Raw genomic sequence first — 12,719 nt, forward strand, 5'->3', positions numbered from 1 at the left:
TAATTACACCCTGAATTATTTAAATCCGTTTGGCTAAACAAACTGATTTCATCACATTTTTCTGAAATATTATTTTATTTTTCTGTTATTCCAGTCAGGTAAGAAAAAAGTGGATAAACTGAGCTCTGCGTGACGAAAGCCGCCACTAGAATTTTCTACGCATGCGCTGTTCGAAAGCGTGTTTTGGTGTCAAGCGGCGGCGCGAGGCTAGCCGGGCTAGCTAGCAATTTTGCAAGTCATGGTGGGCCATTCACTGAGCGAAAACTGGAGCAACACTGCGGAGCGTTTAACTAAAGCGGGATTTAACGACTCACCGTAAGTGATACCAGGCTTTAGGGCGTGAATACAGTTGGAAATCATTCATGTGTGAGTAATGTTATATAAAGATACATTTTCCGTTCATGCCTAAACTGATAGTTTGCTGTCATGTCATAACAATGTCAGCTATCATCAGACGGCAGTGTTTCTGTGTAACTGCATGTCATTGCATATTCTCGTTTAGGACGTTAGTTACTTTTCAAAGTAGTTGAAGGGTTAACGTAGTTAGCCATAAACTAGCCTACAAAGCTAGTCCATTGTGTTCCACCAGTTTTCGTTAAAGCCCCACTCACATTGCTTTTTTATTGGAGTGCATTTGCTGGTGTCACGTGTCGTTAACGCGATTGCGACCTGTGATTGGCTGTGCAACCTGTCGGTCATCCTTTCACCACTTGTTGCTAGGGAGATTGGTGTTCCACAACGGAAGTAGATTGTCGAAAAAACGACCAGGAGCGGTAACTGTCACTTTTAGGGTAAAGGGGGATGTCGCTTGGCTAATGGAGATGCAGTTTGTTGTGTAATATGGTGCCTGATAATTATACAGTAGCATAAACAAAAGGGAAGCTAAGGTCAGCGGTTGCGGGCGAATAAGATGAGCGCAATTGTGTGCCAGGAGGGAGGAACCCTGCCTGCCAACAAATCTGCGTGCGAGCCAGTGAGCTTTCTCGACTCTCATTCACCTTCGGCAGCACCCACACACCAAGTAGTTGTCCTGTCAAGGGTGGGGTGATGCACGGCAGCTGTTTATGCATCATGTGTGCTCTGTCCAGGAATCAAAAGGGATCGACATCTCTGTAGTTGTAGGAGGATGGAGTGGTTGCAGTGGGTTAGTCCTTTTCTTTTAACTTGTATTTGTTGTGAAAGCAGGCATTTGATGCTGTCGCTATAAGCAATGTCTTGTTAAGATGTGTAGTTCGCAATGAACCAGTCGGATGATGTTTCTCATTTTTGTCAGGTATGGGAAGATGAGAAGATTCTGAAGAAGAGATTTGAACCGGACTCTCAGAAGTGGGGAAAAACATTTGGCTCTCACACAGCTTGATAACTTGCAAAATCTTGTTGAACATCCTTCTTTCCTCAACTGTGTGAACCTTTTTCCCCATTCATGTGTCCATCCCTAACTTCTAGTAGAAATACAGAAGTATTGATCCAAGATATTTGGCCCCATTTTTGTTTTTATTTTTTGCTTTCACCTTTTGTTCCTTTGTAAAGAAATGCTTTACCTGAAAAAGTACTTCACAGAGGGCCTGATTCAGTTCACCATCCTTCTGAGCCTCATTGGGGTGCGGGTGGACGTTGATACGTACTTGAGCAATCAGCTGCCCCCATTGAGAGAGATCATCCTGGGCCCCAGCTCAGCATACACACAGACCCAGTTTCATAACCTGCGCAACACGCTGGACGGCTATGGCATCCATCCAAAGAGTGTGGACCTCGATCGTTTCTTTACCACTCGGCGGCTTTTGAATCAAGTTCGCCAACTGGATCGTCTCTCTGTACCCAGTACTGAGGTCAACACCTGGTTAGTGCATCGTGACTCAGAGACTGTGGTGTCTGCCAGCAGCCAGTCTAGCCCCAGTATCACCCTGGACAATGGGGCCCCCCTAGAGGACGTTAACAACCCTGACGCTGCGCCGGCCATGAGAGGTGGAGCTTCTGAATCCACATTCAGCTTGAACGTAGCAGACAGCAGCCTGGGAGCTGTGGCCCCAGAGGGTAACCACGACGAGGACAACAGAGGTGGCAGTGATGATCTTACCAAAGAGGTACCATGCCTCGTTTTTGTTGGGAATGCTAATAGTTTATGTGTTCAGATGGATCCAGCCATTTTAAAACAGATGTGTACTGTAGGATTTTTTTTTTTTTTTTTTTAGGTGAATAGCTGAATTGTTACTAAAGGTGCCAAGAAGGTAGCTCAGAGAAGGAGCTGGCCTGCCAATATCTAGACTTTGGTTCAAATCCTACTCATGCTGCCTGTGTCCTTGGGCAAGACACTTAATCTGAATTGTCTCTGTCCACTCAATTGTAAAAATGGGTACTGGCATTGGCTGAGATCATTGTAAAACACTTTTGAGTGTCTGATAGATGGAAAAACGGTATAAAAATGTAGTCCTTCCAACCACTGTCATGAACAGAAATGTATATGTATGTGTGTAGGCATGTGTGCTTTAATGGCAGTTTTCAGCTAAATGATCTTACCTACTCTGAAGCACTTTCATAAAGCTTTATCGTATAAACTGTATACCCATTATGCGAGTTTATGCTATTATTTCTAGTCCACAGTTGTGCTTTTGCCAACAGATATTTTTAGTGTAACCAGTTGGCTTGCATTCATTGCAGCTGTGATTCTGATCATGTGTAATGATGTTTATCAGAATACACGTTTTAACATACTTTGAATTGCATGGCAGCACCCTTCTTTAAGCTCTTTAAAGACACAATGGAAGAAAAAAAAACAATGAAATTGGTTAATTTACTTTTTCCTATTATTGGATAAACCAAATGAATGGTAAATTATTAGTAGTCACTTGTAGTTGGTTTTAGGTTTAAGTTTTATGAGAAATCCTGTGAAGAATTGCCATGCAAAGACCATGTCACAGTGCAGTTGTGGTCATTGCTGAAGTGAGACTGCTCTGTGTTAACTGGTAACCCCCATGTGATAGATAGATAGATAGATAGATATACTGTATATTAAATCACTCTTATTTGGCTGCGTTTTTCTTTCATGGTCTGACAGTCTAAAAAGTAGCACACAACTTTCTATTTGTAGCTTAGAAATTTTAGATACTCATGAATGACTTCATAAAGAATCCTAAAAAGTCCATATTGAGATTTAGTTTCCACAATATTAAGAGTTTAGGTACTATAAGTAAATTGAACTCTGGTTATGTTGCTCAGATACAACATGTTTTTCCAGGATATTGATTTGATAGACATCCTTTGGCGACAGGACGTTGACCTTGGTGCAGGAAGAGAAGTGTTCAACTACAGCAATCGTCAGAAGGAGAATGATGAGAAGCCACCCACACAGGAGAACAAGGACACAACTGAGGAACATGAGAACTGGAGAAATGGAGTAAATATACAAGGGGCTCAGCCAGTGGATGGAGAAACTGGAGAGAGCATCCCTGAGCAGGTTAACAGACTGAAAGGGAATTCATAATGGCAGCTGATGCATTCAACTGCATTATACTGCATAAGTGGATAATAAAATTTAGCATGAAATTGCCCCATACTGTTGCAGTTTCATGTATACAACCCCTGGCAATAATTATGGAATCACCGGCCTCAGAGGATGTACATTCAGTTGTTTTATTTTGTAGAAAAAAAGCAGATCACAGACATGACACAAAACTAAAGTCATTTCAAATGGCAACTTTCTGGCTTTAAGAAACACTATAAGAAATCAGGAAAAATAACTGTGGCAGTCAGTAACGGTTACTTTTTTAGACCAAGCAGAGGGAAAAAATTATGGACTCAATTCTGAGGAAAAAATTATGGAATCACCCTGTAAATTTTCATCCCCAAAACTAACACCTGCATCAGATCAGATCTGCTTGTTAGTCTGCATCTAAAAAGGAGTGATCACACCTTGGAGAGCTGTTGCACCAAGTGGACTGACATGAATCATGGCTCCAATATGAGAGATGTCAATTGAAACAAAGGAGAGGATTATCAAACTCTTAAAAGAGGGTAAATCATCACGCAATGTTGCAAAAGATGTTGGTTGTTCACAGTCAGCTGTGTCTAAACTCTGGACCAAATACAAACAACATGGGAAGGTTGTTAAAGGCAAACATACTGGTAGACCAAGGAAGACATCAAAGCGTCAAGACAGAAAACTTAAAGCAATATGTTTCAAAAATTGAAAATGCACAACAAAACAAATGAGGAACGAATAGGAGGAAACTGGAGTCGTCTGTGACCGAACTGTAAGAAACCGCCTAAAGGAAATGGGATTTACATACAGAAAAGCTAAATGAAAGCCATCATTAACACCTAAACAGAAAAAAACAAGGTTACAATGGGCCAAGGAAAAGCAATCGTGGACTGTGGATGAAAGTCATATTCAGTGATGAATCTCGAATCTGCATTGGGCAAGGTGATGATGCTGGAACTTTTGTTTGGTGCCGTTCCAATGAGATTTATAAAGATGACTGCCTGAAGAGAACATGTAAATTTCCACAGTCATTGATGATATGGGGCTGCATGTCAGGTAAAGGCACTGGGGAGATGGCTGTCATTACATCATCAATAAATGCACAAGTTTGTTGATATTTTGGACACTTTTCTTATCCCATCAATTGAAAGGATGTTTGGGGATGATGAAATTATTTTTCAAGATGATAATGCATCTTGCCATAGAGCACAAACTGTGAAAACATTCCTTGCAAAAAGACACATAGGGTCAATGTCATGGCCTGCAAATAGTCCGGATCTTAATCCAATTGAAAATCTTTGGTGGAAGTTGAAGAAAATGGTCCATGACAAGGCTCCAACCTGCAAAGCTGATCTGGCAACAGCAATCAGAGAAAGTTGGAGCCAGATTGATGAAGAGTACTGTTTGTCACTCATTAAGTCCATGCCTCAGAGACTGCAAGCTGTTATAAAAGCAAGAGGTGGTGCAACAAAATACTAGTAATGTGTTGGAGCGTTCTTTTGTTTTTCATGAGTCCATCATTTTTTTCCTCAGAATTGAGTGATTCCATTTTTTTTTTCCCCCTCTGCTTGGTCTAAAAAAGTAACAATTTTTTTTCCTGATTTCTTATAGTGTTTCTTAAAGCCAGAAAGTTGCCATTTGAAATGACTTTAGTTTTGTGTCATGTCTGTGATCTGCTTTTTTTCTACAAAATTAAACAACTGAATGAACATCCTCCGAGGCCGGTGATTCCATAATTTTTGCCAGGGGTTGTAAACACTTAAGGTTTGGTGATGAGACACATACACAAGAAGCATTGTAGCAAGCTGTGAAATTCTTCTATATATAGATAGATATTTTAGGGATTGATATCCAATAGTCCAGTAATATTAGATCTTTTTTTTTTTTTTTTTTTTAGCCAAGGTTGGGAAAAAAAATAGTAGAAAGCTGAAAATTGCTGGATGCAATCCTTTAACCATCCTAAACAACATACTAAAAGTCCCCATGTATACTCCTCGAGCTTTTGCTGGTATGACATCATGATGCCATGAGTGTCATTGATGTCAAAAATAGTGTTTCACATGTTGTGAGTGATCGTGTGGCTGCAAGCAGTCAGGTCTGTTCTGTACAATTCTATGGAGCCATTGCTATGGAAATGACTGCAGCAATTCTGAAAATCCAGACATTTGTGTATCACACAAGAGAGCAAAGATGAGTTCAATTCCGATTCACTGGTAATAATAATAATGACTTCGCTTTATAGAGCACTTTTCAAGACACCCAAAGCGCTTTACATTATTTACTTTATTCATTCACACATATTGGTGGTGGTAAGCTACTAATGTAGCCACAGCTGCCCGGTACTCAAAAATTAAACGTTTTATTTCCAGAGGGTTGACAAGGATCATATTGATGAATGTGACTTCATTCATGACTGAAAAAACACGAAAACAAAAATCCGATTAATAACCTTTCATGTAGGCAGTCTGATTTGAACCATACTATATTGTGAACCCAAGTCCCCAACTTTGAAAAATTGCATAGAACACCATTCCTGGATTGTATAACATCCTCTTTTAAGAGTATTTTGTGGTTCTTCAACATTCCAGTGAAAATCCCTACAATTACTATGAGGTAATTCAGCATGACATCGTAAATGAGGTCATGACATTATGATATCATGCTCTTTTGTTTATTTATTGTTACATTAATGTTCCAAACCATTGTATGGCTGTTTAAGAAAAAGTAATTAAATATGCCCTTATATACTACATATTCAGATGAGGTCATTTCTCACATAAATATAAGCTATGACGTCATAACGGTGAAAGCTCAATGAGGGACTTTCTGTATCTTATGAAGGCTACTGAGGGGAGAGCATACACCAATGTTCAGCTTTTTATTTATTATTTTTTCCCTGACCTTTTTGCCCATTTTGATTGAACTACAAGAGAATTGGCCAGTAGATGTTCAGTTATCACTTACACAGAATTACATTACTTCAAGAAATGCCTGAGTATGGAAGTGTTCTATTTTACACCATTGAGATTTGCTAGTTGGTATTCAACACATACAATGGTGTTGAAAATGTGAATGGAAAAAAAAAAAAAAATCCCCTAAAATGCATACTGCCTGAGTTGGTGATGTCTTAAAGGACTGATGTTTTTAACTGAGCTCATACACAAATGTCAGATGTAGATGAAAAGTCTTGCAGTTTTTGTCTTAATAAAAATGTCATACCTTTGTTTAAAATAACATGATAGTGATTTGGTTTGATTTTACTATTTATCACCTCCACCCCACCCACCAATCTGCTTAGCTTCCAAGTCTGGGCTCGCAGACATCTCTGTCTCTACAAGAATGCCTGAGGCTGTTGGAGGCAACTTTTCCTTTTGGAGAAGAATCAGAGGTGAAAACAAAGCTTAAAAAAATAAAATAAGCTTACTGTGTCAGTAATACTGAAAGAATGTTTTGCAATGCTTTCAATTAGTTTCCAGCTCCAGTTGTCAACCCACAAATTGGGGTTTCCAGTCAAGGTGTTCCTTCAACATCTCAGGGTCTCCCTCTGGCACCACAGTTGCCTCATGCAGAATCCCAGATAGATTTGGAGCAGCAGTGGCAAGATATTATGGCCATCATGGAGCTACAGGTATGTTCTTTTATTAAAAGTTTAACACCAATAAAAACAAACAAAAAACAGGAGCCCCTAGTGAAATGTTGATACCAGCAGTACTACTTAGTGAACATTTAACCATTAACAGTGAAGTGACTTTTTAAGTAATTGGTTGATAAAACTGGCATATGGGGCAATAGTGATGACAAGGAGGTGGCATGAAAGGGGGAATTCTGTAGTGCAAAAACTTTAAAAACGTGGCATTGTGGGAAATGTATTATCATTTTCTTGTAACACAATATAAAATGCTCCAACCTTCATATGAAACTTGATCTTTTGTCCTGCTGTTTTTCCAGTGGGTGCTTATTTTCATTTTTTTCAGTGTCCAAGTCTGTGACAGTATCATGGTTGTACATTTCTCCTCATCAGGAGGTCCCCTAACCTATCCACAATGGAGAAGCATAAGGGCCTTCCAAGCCCCTTATGTGTCTCCATGTGTCACCTTTATAAGTATGTCACAGGAAAAACTAGTCATCTTCATCTGTCGCTGGCATTCTTGCACCTTCTTGTGAGTTGTTCCATGTTATGACAGCTGTAAACAAATGCACAAGTTTGTTGTTTTTCAGTTGTCAAAGTGGGGAAAAAAATTGCACAATAGCTTGCTGAAAGTCAATAGACCCTGTGTGTATGGACTTCCATTTAACATTTTATCATAAGATGGTGGGTTGTCCTTTCAGTGATCAGTCATGGGCTTTGTCAAAATACTGTTGTTTTCAACTATGTGTTAGATTTAATGCAGTTCTGATTTTACTTGAACGTATATACTTAGTAGCAACAATATAACATTCTTAACAAACAAGGGTGCTGTGTAAGCAGCAAGCAATATATGGACTTAAAAGCAAAATCTGCATTTTAGTAAGAGAGGTCTATGCTGAAACTAAAAAGATGCTGTGTTCCCTTGTTACCCAGTTTAGAAAAGACCTGCTATGATGTGTTGTATATCATTTATCTTAGCATTACGAAGATTTTGTCAAGTATTTCTAAAAAAGTGACTGTACGAGGGTAGGCTGAAAAGTTCTAAGGCTCACTATAATGCGGTTAATGCATTAGAACTTTTCAGCCTACCCTCGTAGATAGAACACCTTTCTTGCCTTACAATGTTTTATATAAGTCTTGTGTATTGTTGCTATGGAAATGTGCCATCATAGTCTGACCAGTCTGATGGAAATGTAGTGTTTTTACAGTTACAGTAACAGTTTTGATAAGATTTAAACTAAAGTTACCTGTATCTAATGGAACTGGTAAAAGCACAAAGATGTGGCTCAGAATTTGAGGAATATTCATGTAACCTATTCCAATGTTTGTTTTTAAGGCGATGGATGTGAACCACACTACGCTACACAATTCTAGTGTGAGTGGGACAACTGAATCAAACACTGCAGGAAACCTCGGACTTTCTTCTCGCTCAGCACCAATAAACCAGGATGTTAGCCTTCACCAGGCTTCTTTGCCAAGCTGCAGCCAAGAGTTCCCCTACATTTTCAATCCCCAGTTGGATTCTGTTATCATCAACCCAAGACCTACCATGTTCAGACTGGCTTCGAACAATTCCACCAACATCAACCCTACATTTGGAGTCACTAACCTGACTGGGACTTTTCTCCCAACTCTAATGAACAGTTCCAGTCACAACACCACATCTGTTCTTCCTGACCCATTCAGCACTTTGCTAGAAGAGTCCATGCTAGATGAGATCAGCCTGTTGGACCTTGCTATGGAGGAGGGCTTCAGTCAGGCCCAGGCTTCTCAGTTGGAGGATGAGCTTGACTCAGATTCTGGTCTCTCGTTGGACTCCAGCCATAGCCCAGCTTCTCCAAGCAGCTCTGAGACTTCCTGCTCTTCTGCAGCCTCGTCGTCTTCCACATCTGCCACATTCTCTGAGGAAGGAGCCGTAGGATACAGCACTGACTCTGAGGTAGCCACTGTGGAGACGGAGGAGGGCGCCGTTGGGGGTTACCATCCTGGGTACAGCAAACTCTGCCGCATGAGCTATCAGGATCCCTCCCAGTTCCACAGTCTCCCACAACTAGACACCATTAACCACAACCACTCTTACAACCTCCCTCTTTCCTCAGCATTCTCTGACCACTCAGACCTTACCATTTCATCAGGGAAGAAGACTGTCAAACAGAACTCAAAGGTTCAGCCTCCTCAGGACTTGCTCGACAAGCACACTAGTCGCGATGAGCGCCGAGCTCGGGCTATGAAAATCCCCTTCTCCAATGATAAGATCATTAACCTGCCCGTTGAAGAGTTCAATGAGCTGCTCGCCAAGCACCATCTCAGCGACGCTCAGCTAGCCCTCATCCGTGACATACGGAGGCGTGGCAAGAATAAGATGGCAGCTCAGAACTGCCGCAAGCGCAAGCTTGACACCATTCTAAACCTGGAGCAGGGTGTACATGACTTGAGACGTGACAAAGCCCGCCTGCTGAAGGAGAAGATGGAGTTCATACGTTCAATCCGGCAAATGAAGCAGAAGATGCAGAGTCTGTACCAAGAGGTGTTCACTCAGCTCCGGGACGAAGAGGGCCGGCCCTATCTCCCGAGTGAGTACTCACTCCAGTACAGTGCAGATGGCAGCATGCTGATCATGCCACACGGCGTGAATGCTGAGCAGAATCGGAAACCCGAGAAAAAACAAGACAAAAAAAAGTGACAGGGTGAACAGCTGTTTATTCTTTCATGTTGTTAAATCACAAGAAAGATGTCTGCAGATGCAAGAGAGAGATGTCCTTTTTTCCTTTGAAAGAAACTGGTGAGAAGAATAATGCCACTGATTACTACTCTACCTGCATTAGTTTTTCCCGTTTCATTCTGTTCCTGCGTTTTCTTCCTGGAAATAACTTCGAAGCAGAAGTAGCTCCTGTTTTGAGTACTGCGATTTCTTTGTTTTGCTTGAGGGGGAAAAATAAGTGAGGATATAAAAGGACATAAAATGAGCTAATGGGAGAATTCTAGCTGCTCTTGATACTTTTGCACCAAACCACTGAGGATGACTGGAGTCACAAAACGTGGGAGTGAAAGAACACCGTCACAGAGGATGGTGTGAATACTGATGTACTGAAAGTGATGTTTTGAAAGACTGTCAGATCACAACCCATCCTGGAAACTGATTTCCAGTCACTTGATGTTTGTTAGACATTTTCAGGCAAAGAACATCTGTGGTTGTAAGTTTAGATACCAAAGGGTAAAGAAAGTTGTTTCTTTTTTTTTTAGGATGCTGTATAACACCTATTCTAACCTATAGGTCGTATGGTGCACATCATTGGATATGTACGCAATGTTAAAGCTCAAACACTGCTCTGGCGGTGTAGGTATTTCAGTTTCCTGTTTTGGGTCCGTTTCCAAATTTAGCATCCAAACTTAGAAGACCCCTGAGGAGTTTGGGTTTGGGGTGTTGATGTAGAACGGTGATGTAAAGAGGGTAGAGGTGGAGAGTGTACCTGGGCTGGCCACTGCTAAGAGGCCTGGAGGTGACATCCTGTGAGAGGAGCAGTTGGACATTTTAGGGAGGAGGCACACTGCATTGCAAAATGTATCAGCTTCTTTATAATTATACATAGCACTGTAATTTGTCCTGCAAAGTCTTGCCTATATGCATTTTGCTGTTAATTTTCCGCCAGTTTAACTGCAGGAGCTGCAATTATCAAGACTCTTGTTAAATGTTCATAATCTGTAGTATATACTAGGTTATAGGTCTAGTCACATCAATGCTGTGTAAAAGTCTACACTCTTGATTTGAAAACTTTTATCTTCTGTAATAAGAGGAATTGTGGAACTTGGTCAACAGTTCCGGAGAGTACTGTATGATTAACACATGCTCCAGGCTGTCATATAAAGCTATGGCTTACCTGATTAGTCCCCCCCACTCATAACAGTCTCAGCTGTTCATGGTGTAACATTATTCCATTAAATTATGCCTCTGTTGTCATGTTGAAAGCCGCAAGGCGATTAAACTAACTGCTGTAATGCCACACTGTTGGCTTCAACATTGAGATCAATGTTTTAAGTTGTGTTGTTGACAAAACGAGCCAAGTTAACCAAGTTCTGAGAAACTAGAATGCGTGAGTTGATGCATTAAAGAATGTGTAGTGGCCACTTTATGTTGAATGCCTTTAATTTTCAATTGCACCTTTTTAAAGGTTCTGAGAACCAGAGAAAATTGTTCTCAAAGTAGAAGTGCTATTACTTATATGTTTGAAGTTTCACTATGTGTATGGCGTCAATCAACCTGTTTAGAAACATGCCACTTGATGCATCTGAGACAGGTTACACTAGAATATTTACCAACTTGCAACATTAAAATGTCCCCATTTGTTTTTGAAAGGATAAATGTCATTAAATGTGGCATTAGGGCATGAAACTATGGTTAACATTCACTTTAGTGTAACACCAACAACTTGTAGTACTTCTACTATGTGCACTTTTTGTCTGTCTTATGTAAATATTTTCACGTTTAAGTTATGATGTCATGTGTCAAAAGTCACCCTCTGCTTTGAGTTTTGGCGCTAGTTTACTGTTTTGAAGTATTTGCTGGCAATCAAAAATTGTTTTTATTGGTTAATAAAGTGTTTTATTTTCATGTATTCTAGTTATTAATGTTATAGTTTCCAAAGCTGGCCCTTGTGGATTCCCCCCACCCCCCAGTTAATTTCATCAAACCAGCCATTTCCTAACTTAGTCATTGCAGTTGAGGGTCAATCCCAGAATGACTTTTTCTTTTTAATAAAAAGTATCAGAATGAGCCGGCACAGTAACAAAAAATGGTTTATTCTCCAAAAACAGACGAGCAAAAACATGTTCATGAAAAATACTAGACTACTAATGGCTAAACTGAGCACTGAAGCAGGTTCCTACTCATACTTTAAACAATTTCAAAAGTAATACCTAACACTATTGGAAAAACACTACATTTCCTGTTAGAAGCACCAACTACCCAAGAAAAGCAACAACACAAAATTATCACTTCACTAACACGTGAACAAGTACTAGATGAAATGTTTGAAATGACAACATAATGGTGACAAAGTCGGCTAATAAGGACAGAAGCCTGACAAAGGGCACATTCTTGCAAATTTATGTGACAAAAAGATTCCAGACACGGAGGTGACAGTCTAGTGGTTAAGCATTGAGCTTCAGACCAGAGGATCCTTGGTTCCAAATCCAGCCAGATCAGAAAATCACTAAAGCCCATTTCACACCGGGGCTGCTCCCAGTTGAGTCGTTACGATGACGCCGTGTGGAAGCAACCTAGTGCTGAGATGATGCAGCTCAGCGCCACAACAGCGCGAGGGGCACAAACAAAAATTAAACGTTTACTTTTTTTTGTGTCCTTTGCTCGATGCAGAATTAAGTGATTTCAGCGCAAGAGGACGGTACTCAGCGTGACTGGAAGCGACACACAAGACGACGTTACCCGATGCCAATTTATGATTCCTGCTGTGTTCCATTGTTCCCGCAGTATAAATCACGCAGGATTGTTTTTATACCGTGTACACAATGCAGTAAAAATTACACGCTCAAAAAAGAGCACAGAAAAAAATGCTGATTGCAGCTGCAGCTCCTTCTCTGTGTGGAACTGTCTGG

At 40.5% G+C, this 12,719-nt stretch overlaps 1 protein-coding gene across 3 annotated transcripts; it reads left to right on the forward strand.

Moving 5' to 3' along the window:
* The first annotated feature begins 165 nt into the window (after positions 1-165).
* On the forward strand, positions 166-11,717 carry nfe2l1b (nuclear factor, erythroid 2-like 1b). 3 transcript variants are annotated; one of them, XM_034193546.1, is made up of 6 exons: positions 166-315; positions 1,274-2,084; positions 3,236-3,454; positions 6,777-6,866; positions 6,948-7,106; positions 8,443-11,717. In XM_034193546.1, exons 2-6 carry the CDS (start codon positions 1,533-1,535, stop codon positions 9,787-9,789), a joined length of 2,367 nt encoding a protein of 788 aa, XP_034049437.1. In that variant the 5' UTR covers positions 166-315; positions 1,274-1,532; the 3' UTR covers positions 9,790-11,717. The 3 variants fall into 3 exon arrangements, with proteins under 3 accessions (XP_034049437.1, XP_034049438.1, XP_034049439.1); XM_034193547.1 differs by having other exon boundaries at positions 184-366; XM_034193548.1 differs by lacking the exon at positions 166-315 and adding an exon at positions 646-1,144.
* The last annotated feature ends 1,002 nt before the right edge of the window (positions 11,718-12,719 follow it).

Source organism: Thalassophryne amazonica, chromosome 18, assembly GCF_902500255.1.
Source record: "Thalassophryne amazonica chromosome 18, fThaAma1.1, whole genome shotgun sequence".
NCBI classification, from domain to species: domain Eukaryota; kingdom Metazoa; phylum Chordata; class Actinopteri; order Batrachoidiformes; family Batrachoididae; genus Thalassophryne; species Thalassophryne amazonica.